Source organism: Lepisosteus platostomus, chromosome 25 (genome assembly GCF_059453375.1).
Source record: "Lepisosteus platostomus isolate fLepPlt1 chromosome 25, fLepPlt1.hap1, whole genome shotgun sequence".
Classification (NCBI taxonomy): domain Eukaryota; kingdom Metazoa; phylum Chordata; class Actinopteri; order Semionotiformes; family Lepisosteidae; genus Lepisosteus; species Lepisosteus platostomus.
Genome location: NC_142635.1, coordinates 6,109,715 through 6,131,266, shown reverse-complemented (window position 1 = coordinate 6,131,266; position 21,552 = coordinate 6,109,715). Strand labels below are relative to the sequence as shown.

General features: G+C 54.0%; 1 protein-coding gene across 3 annotated transcripts; it reads left to right on the top strand.

Moving 5' to 3' along the window:
- The first annotated feature begins 1,974 nt into the window (after positions 1-1,974).
- On the top strand, positions 1,975-21,077 carry bco2b (beta-carotene oxygenase 2b). 3 transcript variants are annotated; one of them, XM_088619468.1, is made up of 13 exons: positions 1,975-2,279; positions 7,753-7,957; positions 8,970-9,181; positions 9,926-10,041; positions 11,084-11,186; positions 13,096-13,224; positions 13,491-13,651; positions 16,294-16,461; positions 16,785-16,922; positions 17,417-17,599; positions 17,797-17,907; positions 19,867-20,041; positions 20,075-21,077. In XM_088619468.1, the coding sequence occupies exons 1-12, from the start codon at positions 2,243-2,245 to the stop codon at positions 20,002-20,004; spliced, it is 1,701 nt and encodes a 566-aa protein (XP_088475594.1). In that variant the 5' UTR covers positions 1,975-2,242; the 3' UTR covers positions 20,005-20,041; positions 20,075-21,077. The 3 variants fall into 3 exon arrangements, with proteins under 3 accessions (XP_088475594.1, XP_088475593.1, XP_088475596.1); XM_088619467.1 differs by having other exon boundaries at positions 1,981-2,279; positions 19,867-21,077; XM_088619470.1 differs by lacking the exon at positions 1,975-2,279 and adding an exon at positions 5,799-6,515 and having other exon boundaries at positions 19,867-21,077.
- Positions 21,078-21,552: the final 475 nt, after the last annotated feature.

The window sequence follows — 21,552 nt, the reverse complement described above, 5'->3', positions numbered from 1 at the left end:
CTCGAAATCTCTGCAGCCTGCAGCGGCTCGCTCAAAATCTCTTGCCGTTCAAGAGCCGCAGGCGAAAAACATCGTTCCAGGCTGCCGTCTTCTTAGCTAGATAGGGCTCAAGAAGCGGATGAGAGCTCAGCCAGATTCGAAAGCAGCGGACACTAGGGTTACCTGGACCAGTGCTGGGAGAGCCCTGGGTTAAAGTCTTTGCCCTGTGAGTGCTGGGAATTCTGGGAATGCTGGGATTGCTGGGTTCCCGTTTCTCCTCTGGCGGTGCTCACCTGACATGCAGCAGGAAGTGCAATTCTGCCTCCGGCCTCCCGTGTTTGTGCTTGGCATTGGGCGAGGTCGCCCGAGCTGAGCCCTGCCTCCTCGTGTCTGGGCTCCCACCTCGGACGTCTCGATCAGATAATGCGCTGGGGAAATCGGCTATTTACGCTCTCCTCCTGGAAACTGCCGGGACGAATGCTGCATTGGCTGGAATGTGGTTTTCTAACCAGATAATGTTCGGAACTTCTGGGACCCGCTGCTGTTGAGGCCGGCTTGGATACAGTCAGTGGCTGCATCTCACTTTCCCACTCTGGGCTGACAGAAATGTTGGATACAGGAAGGAAAACAGCTTGAGCAGCTGGACTGCGTGAAAGAAGCAAGGAGGTTATTTAGTTCATTAACCAGGGATATGAAGAGCGTCTGGACCCTCAGACTCTCTGACGGTGGTTGTTTTATAAATAGGCTGTTTATTATACACGTTGACGGGCACACCGGTACGACTAGTTTATAAATATAAATAATAAATAATTAATAAATAGTTTATAAAATAAATAATAAATAATTTGATGATCTCCCTACAGGATCTGAAAGTTCAAGGTGAAGTAGCAGCTGCCCCTGCTGAAGCTGTGCCGAGTCGCTGCATGAGAGACGTTGTGCTGAGTCACCGTGTGAGTCTGTGTCAGCCTGAGCTGTGATGAGTGTTTTAATGAGCGCAGTCTATTACTAGGCCATTGTGAACAAAAGTGGCTTTTGCCTGCGAAACGTGCAGAATCTGATGAAGCAGACCCTCTCTGACACAAAACCTCCCCGTTTCTGTCAGCGGATCGTGTATCTGAGCCGAGGCTTGTGAAAACAGTACTGAAACTCGTCCTTTTGTGCTCTGTTCCTCTTGAGGCTCCTGGAGGCTCCTGTGTGGAGGCTCCCTGAAACTGGGGCAGGTGGTGTGCAGCCTTCCTTCACCTGTGACCTTATTCAGTAACCCTGAGGAACACTTTGCAGAGTAAGATCTGGGTGCTCCCAAACTGTAGACAACTGTCCTGCTGCATTGTGACTGACGCAGATAGGCAAAGTGCTCAGTCTGAAGGTTTGCAGTGGAGAGAGCTGGGGGAGAGTGTATCCGGTGTGTATATGTGGTATCTGTGGTATATGTGTGTATCAGTGTGTGTGTCTCTATATATGTGGTATCTGTGGTATATGTGTGTATCAGTGTGTGTGTCTCTATATATGTGGTATCAGTGGTATATGTGTGTATTTGTGTGTACCTGTGTACATCAGGGGTGTATCCGGTGTGTATATGTGGTATCTGTGGTATATGTGTGTATCAGTGTGTGTGTCTCTATATATGTGGTATCAGTGGTATATGTGTGTATTTGTGTGTACCTGTGTACATCAGGGGTGTATCCGGTGTGTATATGTGGTATCTGTGGTATATGTGTGTATCAGTGTGTGTGTCTCTATATATGTGGTATCAGTGGTATATGTGTGTATTTGTGTGTACCTGTGTACATCAGGGGTGTATCCGGTGTGTATATGTGGTATCTGTGGTATATGTGTGTATCGGTGTGTGTGTCTCTATTTATGTGGTATCAGTGGTATATGTGTGTATTTGTGTGTACCTGTGTATATCAGGGGTGTATCTGTGTATCTGTGGTATCTCTGTGTGTATATCTGGTGGTATGTATCTGTGTGTATATCTGTGCGTATCTGGTGTGTGTATCTGTGAGATCAGGAATGAAGCCGACACAAAGAGCCTCCAGGGCAGGATCAGATTTTCTTTCTCTAAATGCCAACCGGCTGATGCCCCCTCACGCCGAGAGAAGACTTTTATTTTGACATCTATTCCGTGAGCCGCACGTGAGGCTGGGATCAGGCTCATACTGTATGATCCCAGCCGCTGCGGCGCTGTAACGCTCCTTATCCGTCGGACGAGCCTCGCTCCCTGCAGCCGCCCTTCCAGAGCTCCGCGCACGCAGACCACGCCATGTCTCTCTTCTCGGCAGCACTGCAGAGTGTCCCAGGTAAGCTGGTCTCCACGGCGGGGCCCTGTGTGTTGTGCGTCTGGCAGCGTGGTACCTGAGAGGCAGACGTGAGCTCCTTCCTCCTGACAGGTGGCAGACGTTACAGAGATGCAGCTCGAGCCGCTGACTGTTCTCGGCATTATTAATATCCAGCTGGTACACCTCTAGGGCTGAGACGCATTTGGCACTTTCGGGGAGACACTGATCAGTCTGGGGGGCACAGCTCTTGCTGCTGGACACCCCAGCGTGGGGAGAGTATGGCCAGATGCTTCACAAGATCTGACAAACAGCTTGGGTCTTATCCATCCATCCATCCATCCGATTACTAAATGCTTCTCCCAATTCAGGGTTGCAGGGGAGCCGGAGTCTCTCTGGACTGATCACCAGTCCGTCACCAGCCACACAAACACACACACTCACACACACCAGGGCTGATTTTTCCCAGAAGCCAGTTAACCTACCTATATGTCTTGGGACTGTGGGAGGAAGCCCACACAAACACAAGGAGAACATGCAAACTCCACACAGACAGCATCCCAGGTCTGGAACTGAACCCAGGGCCCCAGCGTTGCCAGGCAGCCATGCTAGACACTAAGCCACCCTGCCACCCCGCAGTTCTTATGTTTGTTGGCAAACCACATGCTAAGGACAGCAGTGACTTTGTACCTGTTCTTAGGATCCATTGAGTATAAAGTGAAGCCAATTGCTAACACAAACTGTTGTGTTGTTCAGATAAAGCTATGCAGTTCTCTTGCACAGTTTTCTCCATTGCTGTGCCGGGTTGTTCCCTGAGATGATTCCTTTATGTGCTTTTGTATGTTTTGTCGGGGACCTTGCCAAACGTGCTGCACGCATGCTGAGATCGGAGTGAGTGTGGGAATTATTCAGCATTGTGTCCTCCCCACTAAAGAGGTTCAGTTCCTTTATCCATCCCCGCCACAGTGATCACAGCTCCAGCTTCATGGGCTGTCTGAGAAACCCGGGTGCAGAAGAAAGTGAGATCTTCCACGATTGTTCCATGTGCCTGACTTTAGGGTTAAGCCCCCCGAATTCCCCCCACTGCAGCCAGCAGCCATGTCACTCCGCAGCTCACAAACTGGCAGCCCCACTGGAGCTCAGCAGTGTGAGCCTGGCCAGTACCTGGATGGGAGACTCCTGGGAAAGCTGAGGCTGCTGCTGGAAGAGGTGTTAGTGGGGCCAGCAGGGGGCGCTCACCCTGCAGTCTGTGTGGGTCCTAATGCCCCAGTATAGTGACGGGGACACTACACTGTAAAAAGGCGCTGTCCTTAACATGAGACGTAAAACTGAGGTCCTGACTCTCTGTGGTCATTAAAAATCCCAGGGTGTTTCTTGAAAAGAGTAGGGGTGTTACCCCGGTGTCCTGGTCAAATTTCCCCCTGGCATTTCCCAGTTATGGCCTCCTAATAATCCCCATCTCTGAACTGGCTTCATCACTCTGATTGTAGCTTTGAGTGGAGTGTCCAGAAAAGAGCTATTATTATTATTAACTGTTACAGGTACTACTATTACAGATACAAAGACCCATTGCTAGATTGAACATTGCTGAGATATCGTGATAGCATACTTGTAGACTGTATTTGGGGATTCCATCATTCCAGAGCTGCAAAATAAAGGAGTGACTTTCTCAGTGCCTTGGCTGGGGTAGTTCAAGCTTTACGTTAAATACCCCTGATTTCCTTCCAGGGAACCCCAATGGCCTGGGCTCTGAAAAAAGCTCCAGACACCCCTAGGGTTGTGTCTGATTTATTTTCTCACATCCTCTGGAAGTCAAAAGCCTGGTGTTCTGAATGCCTGATATCTGTGAGGCAGCAGCATCATATTAGAAGGAGAATGGAGGGCTGTCGAACCTGTGTTCGACATGTGACGTCTGTCGAGCTCCAGATTTCCTGCTTGGCCTGTCCTGCATGTGTTTCCTCGGCCGTTGTGGCTCAATGGCACTCTGGCGCTGTACTAATACAGGGGGACGGTATTTTAACTTAAAAAAAAAAGAATGGGGGAGCCGGTGGGGGATAATCGACACTCGACACACGCCTCCAAAGTAATGCATCTTTATTACGTTTCCTCATCAAAAAAAATAAAAACTCTCTAGTTTTTTATTAAACTTCTTAGTTAACCTTTAAACAGTTGCAGGGCTGCTATTTCTCCTCCATAATGGCAAACAAGGAAAAAAAACAACAAAAATCTAGCCCTATTTTAAACATCAAGTTGTTGTTTTTTTCCTTTTAACACAACAAGAGTCTTGACGTCTGAGGGAAAAAATGAAGACATTGTAACTTTGGTGGCGAAAATGCTACATTTTAACAACACATTTTGAAATATAATGAAACAAGTTAAACATTGTGATTTCTCATGGCCATGAAAACAGCTACAGGCACAAAAACCCTTCTCAAGCTACGCTGCGTGTGAGTTCAAAACATCTACCGGTAACGCACGGAACAAACGGAAATATGTCTGCTTGTTTACACAGTCTGAGTAACGAGCAAAGACACAATTTTTGTTTGTGGCAATTTTAGAATTTTATAAAGCCCGGTCGGACCGATGTTTTAGGTCTCAAAAAGAGGACGTCTGGTCACCCTGGCTAATATTCCCTCTTCATCCCACGGGATCTTCATCCTGCAGAGCTCTCTCTGTTCTCCCCCGATCTGCTGTGGCCAACATTTTACCAACCAGCCTCGTGTTTTCTGCTGGTTAACTCTCAGTCTGGAAAACGAGTACAGATCATTCAGAACTTTCAGAAAAGCTGATCTTTTACCGCTAGTTCCTGCACACATAAAGCGGTGGTGCTTCACTGAGACGGCGGATGTCGCTAATTGATCCCAGAATCTCATCCACCTGCTGCTTGAAAGAAACCAGGCTGTCAGTTTTGGTCAACACTCCCACCACTCTTTGTGTAAAGAAGTGGCTCTGGTTCTTCGTTGTAAACTTACTTCCATATGGTTTTCACTTGTGTCCTGCAGTTTCTGTCTCACAGACAGATGAAACAAATCCTCTGTGGGCTTTCCTCTGTTTCAAGCAGACTTTACAGCACTCAGGGCCCTGGAATACTGTCTGTGCGGAGTCTGTATGTTCCCCGTGCGTCTGCGTGGGTTTTCTCCAGGTGCCCCAGTTTCTTCCCGCAGTCGGAAACAAAATAAACTTTTTTCCCCCCACAATGTATACCAATCTTACAACAAGTACAACTCTGACATAACATAAATCTCTGGTAAATTCTAGTTCTTCAACAGGTGATTGTCCCTTCTCAATCAGTTCACTTTCCGAGTGGCTGTTGGCGCTGGGTTTGCACAATACGGGCCTCCCTCCGTGCTTTCCCACTTGGCTGTAGACCACGTCTCCTTCGCCAGCAATGGCTCTGAACCTGCGGTCGTCCCGTACAGGAGCCACGGTCCTTTCCTGCGCTCCTCCGCCGTCGAGAAACCCCACTTGGTACCACGCCCCGGTTTATTCTGGGTGCGTCCTGAGGCGGACGGGGGTCCTGTCTAGGGTAACTCTGCTCTGCGCCAGTTGCTCGCTGGGAAAGACTCCGGCTCCCCCGAGGTCCCGTGGCTACAAAAGGGGACGAATGAACAGGTGTGAGCCATTCCGTGCCTTTGTACAAATCCTCCATCGAGGAGCTCTCGGCCTAAACCCTAAAAGACGCGTCAAACAACGGGGAATGAAAGCAGAAACCACAAGCTTTATTTTTATCCTTTTTTTGTTGTTGTTGAAAACCCTACTATTAGAATAAGCTCACGCAGTTGAGCAGCGGGGAAAGTGAATCTCCCACCGGCGATCATTCTCGCGGCGGAGTCGCACAGACCACTGCGCACGCGTCAAATCCCCCCCCCCTCCTCGCTCGAGGCCGAGCAACCAGGGGAGCCCGTACTTTCATCTTAGAAACCGGCCAACATGGTGGTGGAGGTATCGGACACAATCTGGAATTCGGAACCTCCGTCCGTCCATCTCGTCACCGCAGTGTAAATGTCGCATCCAAATTCGTGGGGTCGCCGGAGCCGATCAACAGGCGCGGGGCTGGACCCGCCCTCCACCTACAGGACAGTAACAAGAAGATAACAAGACGTGAGCCAGGGTGGGATTTGCCTGAGTTCCTTCCCCCCGCGGTCACCCTGAAGAAGCTCTATAAAATCAGTCCCCGTCTCGGTGGCTTCCAGGACTGCCGGCTGAAACCCCAGTGTCCCGAACTTGACGCGCCTGAGAGCATGTTCAAACTAGCGAGAAGTAAGTGCGGGGTGTTTTTTTTTTATTTTGAGATCAGCACAAAGGAAGATCGCTGAAGTCACTTCGTTCTTGAATGCAGTCAAAGATGGAAAGTTCTGTATTTAAAAGCCTCAGCTTCAGACCTCAACGATAAAGCGCGAACAATCAGATCTCATGTGGATCTCGGTTCCCGGAGGGACTCTGGGTGACAAACTCGATAGCACCGTTAGCACTAAAGATTCCGTTTCTTAGTTATTTAAGAAGGCTCAGCATTTTTCATCAGTGTGCAGAAGTCTGTTCTCAGACATAGCTTTTGTCCAAAGTGTGTTGGAGAATAAGTTGTCATTTTAAAGTCAAATGCATTGAACCTGCGTCACTAGGTGTAGTTTCTATATGAAGTGCATTGCTTGTGTGTCTCAGAATAAAGCATAGTTGTCAAGTGAAGTGCATAAGAACTGTCTTGAGCTTCCTGGTCTGAAAGCAGGGATATCTCTGTTCTGAATTGTTCAATAACTGTGAAACAGTCCAAAGTGCTGTTAAGGTTAATGACAAGCTGTGCTTTTCATGGTTTAGCAGTAAAAAGAAAGAGCTGTAAAACAATGAGTGCCTGAAAAGATAATCTCAGTTAGACCCACACCCGTCAGGTTAGGTGACTTTTTTTAAAGGTTCAGTTTGCCTGTGATTGTTCGAAATGTGTCAGGGTGTTGGAGTGTTTGTCTGGGACAAGGGAGTGGTGCCCGCAAACCTGGCACTCCCAGCATGCTGAGGGCAAGGTCTCTGATGGCCTGGTGCCCGCACACCTCACTCCCAGCATGCTGAGGGCAAGGTCTCTGATGGCCTGGTGCCCGCTCACCTCACTCCCAGCATGCTGAGGGCAGGGTCTCTGATGGCCTGGTGCCCGCTCACCTCACTCCCAGCATGCTGAGGGCAGGGTCTCTGAGGGCCTGGTGCCAGCACACCTCACTCCCAGCATGCTGAGGGCAGGGTCTCTGATGGCCTGGTGCCCGCTCACCTCACTCCCAGCATGCTGAGGGCAGGGTCTCTGAGGGCCTGGTGCCCGCTCACCTCACTCCCAGCATGCTGAGGGCAGGGTCTCTGATGGCCTGGTGTCAGCACACCTCACTCCCAGCATGCTGAGGGCAGGGTCTCTGATGGCCTGGTGTCAGCACACCTCACTCCCAGCATGCTGAGGGCAGGGTCTCTGATGGCCTGGTGCCCGCTCACCTCTCTCACCTGAGCCCCTCTCCTCTCTCCGCAGGTCTCGGCAGGCTCTGGCCTGCCCCCCGGCAGGAGGCCCGGTGCTCCAGCTCAGTGCGCGGCCTGGAGTACATCGCGCCGCTGGTGCGTACGGTGGAGGAGACGCCGGAGCCCGTCGGCGCGCGAGTGCAGGGCCAGATCCCGGCCTGGGTCCGCGGCAGCTTCCTCCGCAACGGGCCGGGCAAGTTCGAGTTCGGCAACCACGAGTGAGTGGGGCTGGCGAGCCGGCTGGGACAGGGCAGGGCGTACACTACTGACTGGGGCGTGCCGTTCGCTGCTGGGACAGAGGAACAGGTACTGAATGGTTCGTTCTGTGCTGAAAGGTCAGGAAAGACAACGTTTCAGCTCTGGGACCATCTTCAGGTGTGCGAGAAACTGTTCCTTTCCTTAACTTCCAGCAGGGAATAAACCTTTCCCTGTTCCTTCACAGCCTGCGCCGCGGGGTCCGGCTGCCTGTTCTGCACAGAGTCTGACTGGGAGACACATTGCCACAGGGTTAGGGTGCATGTCATTGGGTTGGCTTTTTAACAGGGCACCCATCCTCACTGCCTCCTGGAATAATTCATGATAATTACACTTATATAGCGCTTTTCTGGACACTCCACTCAGAGCTCTTTACAGGTCATGGGGATCCCCTCCACCCCCACCAGTGTGCAGCCCCACCTGGATGATGCCCCAGTCCTCGCCCCACACACCAGCTCTCAGTGGGGAGGAGAGCAGAGTGATGAAGCCAGTACAGAGATGGGGATTATTAGGAGGCCATGACTGGGAAAGGCCAGGGGGAAATTTGGCCAGGACACTGGGGTAGCACCCCTACTCTTTTCGAGAAACACCCTGGGATTTTTAATGACCACAGAGAGACAGGACCCCGGTTTTACGTCTCATCCTAAGGACGGCGCCTTTTTACAGTGTAGTGTCCCCATCACTATACTGGGGCATTAGGACCCACACAGACCACAGGGTGAGCGCCCCCTACTGGTCCACTGACACCTCTTCCAGCAGCAGCCTTAGCTTTCCCAGGAGTCTCCCATCCAGGTACTGGCCAGGCTCACACTGCTGAGCTCCAGTGGGGCTGCCAGCTGGGAGCTGCAGGGTGACATGGCTGCCAGCCTTATCGGCCGGGAATGGAGATCCAGGGAAGACGGAGCCTGTGAGGGGAGGGTGTGACAGAAGGACGGGGAGCTGGTTCTTCTGTACAGGTGCTTCGTTCTTCCCCAGGTACAACCACTGGTTTGACGGGATGGCGCTGATGCACCAGTTTAAGATCGAGGGCGGCACGGTGACCTACAGGAGCAGGTTCCTGCGCAGCGACTCGTACTGCGCCAACAGCGAGCACAACCGCATCGTGGTGTCCGAGTTCGGCACCCTGGCCATGCCCGACCCCTGCAAGAGCCTCTTCCAGCGCTTCCTGTCCCGTTTCGAAATGCCAGGTGAGCAGCCGGCCTCCGTGGTCGGGCAGTGACGCTGGGCACTGGCATCACAGCGACTTAAACATAGTCGGGGGTTGGCGAGTCTTCTGGGCGCTGGCAGCAGGTGAGACAGAGGCTGTTGATGAGATAAGATCACTTTATTGGCCCTATACAATTTCTTGCATGAGGAATTTGTCTTTTCACAGACCCCAGCTTGCTCTCCATGAGACACACAGACAGGGAGAGAGAAGCTGGGGGTCAGAGCGCAGGGTCAGCCATTTATACGGCGCCCCTGGAGCAGCTGGGGTTAAGGGCCTTGCTCAGGGGCCCAACGGAGTAGGATTCCTCTGCCGGCCGCGGGATTCGAACCGGCAACCTTCCAGCCACAGGCGCAGATCCTTGGCCACAGAGAAACTGCTCCGCCCCCGAATATGACCTGGTTTTCTAGTGGGTCTCGGCTTGCGCCTGCGCACTGAGCTCAGCTGTGCTTTGCAGGCCTGCAGCGTGGTCTGTCAAACGCCAGCGTGGCTCCTCCTGAGAACCTGGGAGCTCTTCTTCTGAAGCCCAGGTGTGCTGGCCCGCAGCCAGCCTCGCAGGAAAGCACGTGTGCTGAGCGCCTGTCGTTCCAGAAGGGGCCGCGGAGGCAGAAATTCAGGTTCTGCCTGTTGGCCCTGCCCCGCGGAGATGGGGGGGGCGGGAGGGGGGTTAAAAGGGGGTGACGATGGCGCTGCCCTGCCTGCCACCCTCTCTCTGGTCCGCCCTCAGTGGCCACGGACAACGCCAGCGTGAACTTCGTCCGGTACAAGGGCGATTACTACGTCACCACCGAGACCAACTTCATGCGCAGGGTGGATCCCGAGAGCCTGGAGACGAAGGAGAAGGTAATAATAATAATAATTAATAATTGCTTACACTTATATAGCGCTTTTCTGGACACTCCACTCAAAGCTCTTTACAGGTCATGGGGATCCCCTCCACCACCACCAGTGTGCAGCCCCACCTGGATGATGCTCCAGTCCTCTCCCCACACGCCAGCTCTCAGTGGGGAGGAGAGCAGAGTGATGAAGCCAGTTCAGAGATGGGGATTATTAGGAGGCCATGATTGATAAGGGCCAATGGGAAATGTGGCCAGGACACCGGGGTTACACCCCTAATCTTTTCGAGAAACGTCCTGGGATTTTTAATGACCACAGAGAGTCAGGACCTCGGTTTTATGTCTCATCTGAAGGACGGTACTGACCTGACTCGGCCCCCCCGCCGTTCAGGAAGAGCGAGGTGCAGCAGGTGGGCACAGGCTGACCTGCTCATGCCCAGCAACCAGCTGGCTTTGCTGTTGCGGGCGCCTGGCTTAGTTATCCAAACAGTATATTCCGTCACGTCACTCTGCTTTTATCATGGCATCCCACACTGCACCACTTGTAATCGCTCCTTTCCGCCAGGATATATTCAGTTCAGTTCAATTTATTTTTATATAGCGCCTTTCACAACAAGGTTGCCCCAAGGCGCTTAACAAAGCTGTGTGGCAGTACATGACGTTCCAATCCAGAAAGAGAAAAGGCCAGGAGACCACTGAGGAGAGGAACCAAAAACCCCTCCGTAAGGAGAAAAGAAACCTCTAGGGGTCCAAGGTCAACTGGCTGCCCAACCCCTCTGGGATATACTGTCCAATGGAAACTCTTTGGACATCAGGAGTATCTTTTAATGAATTAATTATTTATAAAACTTTGACTTGATCATCTGCAGAGCACTTTCACATCCAGATCACTTGAGGAAAGATGAAGGTCAGTTAATTGAGAGCCGCGTCCGCCAGAAACCCAAGTCCTTCCCTCTGTAAGACCGCGACTGGGAACGGTGACACCTCAGGCGCGTTATTGCACCTGTCGGGGGACAAGGTGGAGTCTGACAGCTTGTGTGTGTGTCCAGGTGGACTGGAGCCAGTTCATCGCTGTCAATGGGGCCACAGCCCACCCCCACTACGACCCCGATGGCACAGCCTACAACATGGGCAACTCCTACAGCAAGCAAGGTGAGTCTCAGCCGGCGTCGTACTGTGTCTTGATAATTTAACTGAGGGGCGCTATGATAAAAGCATGCCCTTGTTGAGAGCACGGTGTTCAGTTTTGGTCATGCTGCTAAAAAAAATGAGGTATTTCTGTTCTGGAAACAGTCTAGTTCCTGGGGCCAAACGGATGCATGACTCTTCTCTGCTCTAGGGTTTAAGAACTGAAGGGCTGGACTTTTGAACAGAACTCCAGCAGAACACAGTCCACCCACTCCGTCAAAATCCTAGTAGGAGTGTCCTGCACAAACCACATACACGTGCACAGTTACGCTTCATAATAGCCTCCTAATAGTAATAAACATTCACCTTGGAGGAAACGTTTAATTTACATTCATTTTCCTGTGGATCGGAATTGAAGCCTGTGCAATTCTCTCAATGGTAAACAGCCGGTTCAGGACAGTAAACAGAGTGATAATACATCATGTTTCCAATATTTTATTGATGGAGTTCATTTTGTTTTGGGGTTAGGTTTATTTTTATCTAGGTAATCATTTCCACAGTTTTATAGTTTGCTTTCTCGACAGCGGTGCGCTCCGGTGCCCGCGCTGGCTGTGATAATAAGGCCCCCTTTTCCGCAGTGCCACAGATGGTTAAGCCGCACCCTGATACATATGAAAGATTTGCGTCCTTGACCTGATGATCGCAGGGATGGGCTCACACATGGGATTGCTGGACATCTGTAAACGGCGAGGCCATTTAGCCCCACAAGGAACACCAACCAAGGAGACCAAACCGTAGCTGGCACTAACATTGCATTCTTTTCGGAGTTAAGTAGCAGATTTGCGATTTAATCCTCACTGCGCCCTCTGCCAGAACAATGCAACTCTTTTATTAAGGTGTCAGGACAGAAGGGCGTAGTGAGGAATGCTAGTTGCAGAACATGTGGGTCAGGACACATAATCTGTTTCTGATACCAGCGGTATGGCGCTGTCTGGCGTGCCACTGAGCCCCGAGCGCCCTTGTGAGCAGGGCAGGTTGACGTTGGTTGGCGGATCTTGGCCTCTGGGAAGTTATGGGGCCCACAGAACTGCTGAGGCTTTTCTGCCAGTGAGGGAGCAAGTAGTGACTCTGCCAAGACTCGCACACTGTCCTCAGTCCCTCTTAAAGCTTCCGGCCGTTAGCATGAGCTAGATGAGGGGCAGTAGGGTGTGTGGAAACCGCAAAGCCTAAGACGGGACGGGTGAAGCGTGATACAAGACACAGCTTGGGAGCGCCTGGGGCTCGTGGAGGTGTTATCGGATCATCCCATTGGAACAGCAGCGCGGCAGGGGGAGGAGCTGCAGGGGACTGCGGTAAAAAGTCCAGATGCCCCATCCGAGGGGGCAGAGGCACAGGGGGCGGGGGGCACAAGAAAAACGAAAAACGCGGCGCTGTGCAAAGGCGGCGTCCAGACGGGACGCACGCTGCCAGCCTGGGGGAGAAAGCCACCGCTGGGCACAGCGGGATCCGGACCGAACTATCCCTGTTTAACGGGGTCCGTTCTGGAAGAGCAGGGAGCTCAAGGCCACAACAAAAGGAGAGCTCAACCCTTCCCTGAAAACGCGGCCTTAACGCCCTCTCCACACCCCTCCGGGACTGTTGCTGGAAGGATCTCCCCTTGCGGGGGTCTGCTCGTGCTCAGTGTGTCTGAAAGGGTCCTCACAGCTGCGGCTTGTTTCTTATCAGCCAGGGCAGCTGTGGTTGCTACGGCAACGCATCCAGGGCTCCGCCTCCACACTGGACACGCCCACCCCACCACCCCGCCTCGTGCCACACCCATTATTTCACGCAATTAGAGACTTGGGTTTTTATTATAAAACCTAAAGGGCCCCAGATGTTTGCTCAGGGCCCACACGGTCAGAAACCTCCTCCAGCTGCCCGTGCGTCGTTGCAGGTTCCTTCTACAACATCATCCAGGTGCCCGCGCTGAAGGGCGGGCAGGACGAGGCCCTGGAGGGGGCGCGGGTGCTGTGCTCCATTCCCGCCGCGGACAAGGCGAGGCCCTCCTACTACCACAGCTTCGGTGAGCAGGGAGCAGGGGTGGGGCGCTGGGCAGGGCGGGGCGTGGTGCTGAGTGGGGGGCGGGGAGCAGGGCGTGGTGCTGAGTGGGGAGCAAGGGGGGCGAGGTGCCTAGTGTGGGACGGGGAGCTGAGTGGGGAGCAGGGGGGGGGCGCTGAGCGGGGGGCGGGGAGCAAGGGGGGGGGCCGGGGTGCTGAGCAGGGAGCAGGGAGCAGGGGGCGGGGCGGAGCGCTGACGGGGCACTGACCCGGCTGACCCCTGTTGTTTCAGCCATGTCGGAGAACTATGTCGTGTTCATCGAGCAGCCCATCAGGCTGGACCTGCTGGCGATCATGACGAGCAGGGTCCGAGGCAGGGCGCTGAGCAAGGGCATCCTCTGGGAGCCCGGCCGGGACACGGTGTTCCACGTGTGCAACAAACGCACTGGCGAGGTGAGGGGGGCCGGGCCGGGGATGTTCTCGGGGCAGGACCGTGCAGCTCCTGTCCTGCCGCTGAACAGTAATAATAATTGTTTATATAGCGCTTTTCTGTACACTCCATTCAAAGCGCTTTACGGCTCATGGGGATCCCCTCCACCCCCACCACCCCCACCAGTGTGCAGCCCCACCTGGATGATGCTCCAGTCCTCTCCCCACACACCAGCTCTCAGTGAGGAGGAGAGCAGAGTGATGAAGCCAGTTAGAGATGGGGATTATTAGGAGGCCATGACGGGTAAAGACCAGGGGGAAATTTGACCAGGACACTGGGGTAACACCCCTACTCTTTTCAAGAAACACCCTGGGATTTTTAATGACCACAGAGAGTCAGGACCTCAGTTTTACGTCTCATCCGAAAGACGGCGCCTGTTTACAGTGTAGTGTCCCCGTCACTATACTGGGGCATTAGGACCCACACAGACCGCAGGGTGAGCGCCCCCTGCTGGCCCCACTAACACCTCTTCCAGCAGCAGCCTCAGCTTTCCCAGGAGTCTCCCATCCAGGTACTGGCCAGGCTCACACTGCTGAGCTCCAGGGGGGCTGCCAGCTGGGGGCTGCAGGGTGACGTGGCTGCTAAAGAAGCAGGAGCCGGTTTGTTTTGCACAGGAGCTAAACGGGGTTCCTGTTGTCCCTGAAAAGTAGATTCAGCGCAGAGCCGAGACTCCCACTCAACCGCAACACTGGATGTCCTGCCTGGCAGAGTGCTAGCTCATGCCCAGTGAAGTGGGCAGTAATACCTCCTGGAGAATGCCGAACTGCTCTCTTGAGTTTCTTGTCTCAATAGTTCCTCCTGTGTACAGCGTGTCACTGACAGCACTTGCAGTGAGGCGGAAGGAGAGTTCAGACAGCTGCTATAAATAGCATGAAAGGCCTAGCCAGAGGTGTGGGGGAGGATGGGGGGAAAAGGCCAAGCGCTGTGCCGTCATCGACCCTCGGATGGGAGAACGAGATTTCGGAAGCAAATTTTCCAAGCTTGAAAATGCTTGTCCGGGTTCGGAGATATCGAGGTCTGTGACGCCTCTGTTTTGGGAACGCCGAGTAGCAGAGCCTTGCTGTGGATCAAAACCAGCTCGACTGGAGCTCGACTGGGCTGTTTGGGTGAAAGATCTCCCGTCTGTCAGCTTGTTCTTGATGACATCACAGACACTTGGGAAAGTGATGCGATGCCCATAATTCAATTCAATTGATTTTTATATAGCGCCTTTCACAACAAGCTTGCTCCTGATGGTTTGGTTGGCATTGCTGCTGACTTGCAGTTCGCGCGGAGTAGCGGATGGATATTCCATGCTCTGCCCTGGACGGAGACCAGTGGGAGAGCTCTAATTTCCAGTGGGGATCAACCCGGAGTTAGCAGAGCTGTTCGCGTGGACGCACAGGTGGCGGCAGTCTAGTGGCGGGGAGCTAACGGTGACAGGAGAGTCATGTGACCAGGACTGCGCTGTGATGCATCGTCGGGCGGCTCTCCCAGTGTGACCGGCGCCCGGTGTGGAGAAGGGCAGCGGGTGGCTTTTATTGCGGAGGGGGGTTACAGCGAGCTCCGCTGTTCACCGGAGCGTGCCGCTCTCTCAGCCTGACCCTCTCGGCCGGCCCCCAGCCGTATAAAGGAATCGTGTCCGTGACGAGAGAGGATCTGGCAGGCCTGGGGGCTGGGCCAGCCTGCTTCTGTGTTTGCACTGTCGACGGGAAGGCGGGCGCCGGGCCTGGAATCGTGGATCATGGTTCTGGTCCGGGGAAGAAGATGGGTACGACCCTTCAAAGCCCAGAATGCGTACAACGGATCGGCGGCGGTCGGCCAGAGGTTGACCGTACGCCAGCGCGGAAACAGTTCGTTTTAATGAACCGGGCAAGGGCTCCCCTCTGCAGGAGACCAGGGAAACGATCAAGAGGCCGGGCCACAGGGGTGAAGCGAGGATCGCCCCCTTTGTTTCCACTGAAGTCAAGGCACTATACAGCAGTGTGAGAGGAAGAGAACGACTCCCTCTCTTTTTCTTTCCCTCTCTTTATCGCCAGATAACGGAAAGGACAATTCAATAGGTCTCCTTGTTTCCACGCTGCCCTCCCTCATCCTGTAGCTGCGTAGCTTGCCAGTCTTGCCTGACTCTTATCAACAACTTGTTTCTTCGAATGATTTGTAGCTTCCTGCCATGTCAGCGTTATTTGTGTCAGAATCACAGCGCCGTGTTGTTAACAAAAGAAGCGTTTTAAAGGCAAGCAGCGTTGTACGGGGGAACGAGTACCGGTTTATTCCCTGCTGAAAGGAGAGGAAAAGAAACACAGTGTTTTGGCCGAGGAGCCTTCTGCAGGTGTGGCCCGCAGGCCCGAAGAAGACTCCACAGCCGAAACGTTGTGTCTCTTTTCTTCTCTTTTCAGCGCAGGAATAAACCTGTCCTTGTTCCTGTGCAGCCCACGCATGCTGACGCAGCCCCCCTACTCAAACTTTTAACAGATGCAAGGTGCCGAGATATTGCGGACTGCGATCGGCGCTTGGAGTCACTGTAGAAAGAGATGACAAAGTGCGCTGATTCCCGTGACGCTGAGATGATCACGGCGTCGTATAAAGGGAGCGCGGCGCTAACTCTCCTCTCCTCTGCCCACAGCTGAGCGCGGTGCGGTACCAGGCCAAGGCCCTGTCCATGTTCCACCAGATCAACGCCTACGAGCAGGACGGCTTCATCGTGCTGGACCTGTGCGTCTCGGACGACGGCGGGACCATCGGGGACTTCCTGATCCAGCACATGCGCAAGTCCGGAGAGGCGCTGGATGAGGTGAGGGCTGGGCTGGGCGAGACGAGGAGGCGTGTAGTGGGGTCCCCCCTGCGGTGCCCGCATTGCACCTCGCTGCTAACCGCAGGACTCTGTTTGTGACTTTGTGTGCCAGAGTCCTCTTTACTTCCCCGAAGCGGGAACGTGCCGTCGGGTACCGGGCTTGTAGGGAATCTTGTCTGGCAGGTGAGTCGGCGTTTCGATTTCACCCAGACCCCCAGATGGGCTGGGAGCCGGTCTGTGCCACCTGGAGCTCCGACGGCGTGTCCCCTTCCGGGGCTGCCCTGACCAGCTGCGTTCCTCCTCCTCTCTCCCGCGGGGGGCAGGTGTACAACGCGGTGAGCCGACCCTTCCCCCGCCGTTTCGTCCTGCCGCTCGCCGTCGCCGCCGACGCGCCCGCCGGCCACGACCTCAACACCCTGCCGGACTCCCGCGCCACGGCCGTGAAGCTCTCCGACGCCAAGGTACCCCGAGAGGGCTTGGGGGTGGGGGGACAGGGAGACCTGGCTTGATTTCTTCAAGTCCACGGAGAAGGCTTCCGTAACCGCCTGATCCGGCCCACAGCGTGTCCTCTCGGTCCCGGCAGGACAGCCTGTCTGTCTCCCGCGCTGGACGAGAACATTACTTACCAGCAAAGGGCGTGCGTGGGCGTGTCTTCCTCCTCAGGGTTACCTGCTGGGGCTCAGAGGGGCTTTCTGAGGCACAGGCGGAGACAGATGATAATCGGGGGTTTGAGGGTCAGTCGGATCTGCTCCCTTCCAGGGGATGTGGAAGAGGGAGGGGCTTCGGGCTGTGTGGGCGTGGCTGTCGAGGGCGGGGGCGGGTTCGGGGTGGGGGGTGGAGCTTGGCAGCCAGACCCCGTTTTCATGGTGCTGATTCTATTCGTCGGGGTGCGTGGGCACGGAGGGGAAGGGGTGGGGTTAATGGAGCGCCGCCGGCTGCCCTGTGTGTGCCCCAGATCTTCTGCACCCCAGAGGACCTCCACGGCACAGATCTGCTGGACTACGGAGGCCTGGAGTTTCCGCAGATCAACTACGCCCGCTACAATACCAGGAAGTACCGCTACTTCTACGGCTGCGGCTTCAGGCACCTACTGGGCGACTCCCTGCTGAAGGTGGACATCCAGACAAAACACCTGAAGGTCAGTTGGCGCAACCCCACCAGCTTCGATACACCCTTAGAAATCTTTATTTGGATTGCCCAGGGGCATCCCTTTACTGCAGTGCGCCTGGACAGTGGATAGTGTCCCCTGCGAGAGAGCCCAGCCGCAGGGCGTGATCGAGGGCCTGCAGGGCCCCTCACACCCCACCTGTGACCCCCTGTCTTGTGAGTCCGCAGGTGTGGAGAGAGCCTGGCTTCTTCCCCTCCGAGCCCGTCTTCGTCCCGGCCCCGGATGGCACCGAGGAGGACGATGGAGTGGTTTTGTCCGCGGTGATCACCCCCAGGCAGGTGAGGAGGGGCGGCCTGTGAAGCGCGTCACCCAGGGTGGCTCGCCGTGTCCGGGTGCGGTGTGGCTGGGCGGAGGGGCCGGAGCTCTCTGCTCCAGGCGCAGGGGTGGGATATCTGCTCGGGTCCCGGGGCGACGCACGGTCCCCTCCCCCCTCACTCCAGATCACGGCTCCTGGGGCTTCGGATCCAGCGCTCGGCCCGTGGTTCGAGCCAGCCGCCTGCTCGTGCTGAATTTGGCCGAACGGGACTTTGCGTTAACTCCCACCTCTGAAGATCCTGAAGGTGCTGAATAAGCAGAATGTGTTTGTGGACGATCAGAGACGGGCCCGTGTTACAATTCACACATTCACTGTGCTCAGGGTAGGAATTTAAGGCCAAAGAGGAACAAAGCAAGCAGATAGGTGTTCAGCGTTTGCTTGTGAGTATTCAGTTTTTTAGGTGTTATGTATATATAGATTAATGATCAGTCATTATTTATGTACTCAGTGCACTTTCCTGTGCACTGTGGCTTTCCATAATTTCATTTTTTGATTGCGCTTGTCATGGCCTGCGTAGCGAGCCTACAGGAGGATGGTTCCTGCTGTTTGAGCTCTGAGGGTTGGGGCGAAGTTATGTTTCAGTGGAGCAGCGCAGCCTTTAGTTGCTGGAAAGGGAAGACGCTGCTTCTCAGGGTCCTGCAGAATGCAGCCGTTCAGGCCAGTGGCCTGGCAGCGTCTCCTAGTCCAGAATGAAAGCTTTCTCTGTTCTCCGTTCAGCTGTGAAATAGCCAGGCTGTGTATTATGTGGGTTACACTGGTCATGAAGCTAGAAAACCACGTTTTAAAGCCTGTTAAAGTGTGAAACTGCGATTTCCAAGCTTATCCGCCGGGGTTGTGTTGTGGCCCGTGAGCTGTGGTGTTCCTGCCCAGGGAAAGAGAGAGGATTCCCAGTGGGAGCTCCTCAGCTTGTTGAAAACCTACGAGTCGAGGTGCACAGCTAGTCGAGGGGGGGAGCCCTCCTCTTGGCTGCCTGTGTCTGCTCACTGCCCTGCTGTGCCCATTGTCAGGTGAGGAGCCTGTGCTCTGATTCTCCACTTAATGAAGCAGCTCAGGTCTGGCTCAGTTCTGGCACTGGTCTGACTGGGGTCTGGCTGTAGTAGTAATAATCTCTTACACTTCTAGAGCTGTATTTTAGCGGCAGCCATATTGCTGTTTTGGGGAGAAGAACGGGGTAATGAAGCCGATTCATAGATGGGGATTTTTAGGAGGCCATGATTGGAAATTTGCCAGGACCCCGGCGTTACACCCCAACTCTTTTAGAATAACGCCCTGGGATTTTTAATGACCACAGAGAGTCAGAACCTCAGTTTTACATCTCATCCGAAGGACGGCGCTTTTTTACAGTGCACTGTTTTCGTCACTATACTGGAACATTAGGACCCACACAGACTGCAGGGTGAGCGCCCCCTACTGGCCCCACTAACACCTCTTCCAGCAGCAGCCTCAGCTTTCCCAGGAGTCTCCCATCCAGGTACTGGCCAGGCTCACACCTGCTGGGCTTCAGTGGAGCTGCCAGCTGGGAGCTGCAGGGTGGTCTGGCTCGAGTCTGGATCCGGTCTGGCTTGGGTGTGGCTCTGGTGTGGCTCTGGTCTTCCAGTCTGGCTTGGGCTTGGATCAGGTCTAGTTCGAGTCTGGTTTTTTGTTTGGATCAGGTCTGGTTCAGGTCTGGCTCGGGTCTGGCTCGGGGATGGCTTGGGTCTGACTTGGGTCTGCGTCAGGTCTGGCTCAGGTCTGGTTTGGGTCTGGCTCGGGATCACATCTGGCTTGGGTCTGGATCAGTTCTGGTTCAGAACTGGCTCGGGTCTGGCTCAGGTCTGGATCGAGTCTGGTTTTTTGTCTGGCTCGGGTCTGGATCAGGTCTAGTTCGGGTCTGGATCGATTCTGGTTTGGGTCTATCTTAGGTCTGGTTCTGCTCTTCCAGGAAAAGGGCACCTTCCTGCTGGTGCTGGATGCCAGGACCTTCACCGAGCTGGGCCGCGCGGAGGTGCCTGTGGACATGCCCTACGGCTTCCACGGGGTCTTCAACGCCAGCGAGGCGACGCCAACCGACCAACACTGACCTCGCCGACCTCGAGAACCCCCCACCAGCCCCTGCGGTGGGACCCCGGGTACCCAGCAGGTGGGCAGAGAGACCAGCCTGGTTCAGATCGACCCGATACCCCCCTACCAGCTGGCTACAGCGCTGCCCGGCTGTGGAGCAGTTCTGACCTGGACCCTCTTTCTCCTCTAAAGTATAACAAACCACACCCCTGAGCCTTCAGAACAGTCGTCAGTGTGTTTTACAGCCATTACTCGTCAAGGCCATACAGTATGTGAAGCCTGCTGGCCTTACTCTCCCGGTAAGTTCAAAATCGCAGACCTGCTCAGGGTCTCAGAAGGGCAGTTACAAATGGCTGGGCACCTTGTTCCACACCCCCACATCTCTTTGGGTATGTACATCTGCACGTTTCCCCTTGTGCCCTCTGGTTCATGCTTGGCTGTTGGCCCTGACTCAGGCTGGTGGTTTAGTAAGGCAAGCAGGCCCTCAGGCCTTTAACCCCTTCAGGGCGAGAGTCCTGCCCATCCTCCAATGCCCACACGTGCCTGGCGAGCTCAGGTAGAAATCGCCAACCCCGTTTCTTTTGCTGGTGGGGCCCAACTCTCTTTTTTCTTTAGTGACCTGGCAAATAACCTCTGCGTTTGCAGCATAAAGTGAAACTCTTAATAAAAATGAAAATCGCCCTTAAATTCCTGCCTTGCTCGGCTGTGATTGAAAGACCTGAGGCGCCTGAGGGGTGAGGTGTTGACCGTTTTTGCTGTCAGATGCAGGCTGGGTGGTTTTGCTCAATTCCCCCGTGGTGGTCAGGCCCGTGCAGCTGGTACTGGCTCGGTCCAGGAGGAGGCCGGCGCTGGTTTGATGTTTCCCTGGTCTTATTCTGTTGCTGCTTGGCTGTTACAGAAGTGCCTGTTCACTGTCACTGTGACTTTTCTCCTGTATATGAATGAGCATAACAGTTTCTGAAAAAACCTCACGTAACCTTGTGTACTTTAAAAAAATAGGTTTTAGCAATATTATACTGTTTTACTTCTTGTAAAATGACTTTTAACTTTTACTGTGTTACTTCTTTTAATAAATCATGACATTAAAGGTCAGCTGTGTTGTTGCTTGTATAATGTGTGTCTTGTGTGCGTGTGTGTATTCCTAGATTTGTGAGGAAGAAATCTGGGAAGATGTCCTCTCGGATCTGTTAACTCCTAAGATAATTGTCAGCACTATTTGTTCTAGGTCAGCTTTCACTGCCTCTGGGGTTTTGTGCTATGTAGCAGTACTGTCTAAGTGTGCACTTACAGTGTGTATCTACTGTGTTGGTCTGATGTGTGTGTGTGGATCTGGCATGTAGCCAGTGCAGTCTGTACCTACATGTGCCCAGGAAAACACAGATAAGAAACACTGACCGGTGTCTTTACTGGTGAAGGCTGAATGCTCTCTCTATCCTCGTAAACACCTCTGTTTTCTGTCATAAAGCAGACTGTGGTGCAAGAGGAGGACAGTGTTTTAAGTGAAAAGTGGTGTTTGCCTGACTGTCAAAACTGTAAGACAGACTGTGCTGTAAAAACAAAGAGAGTT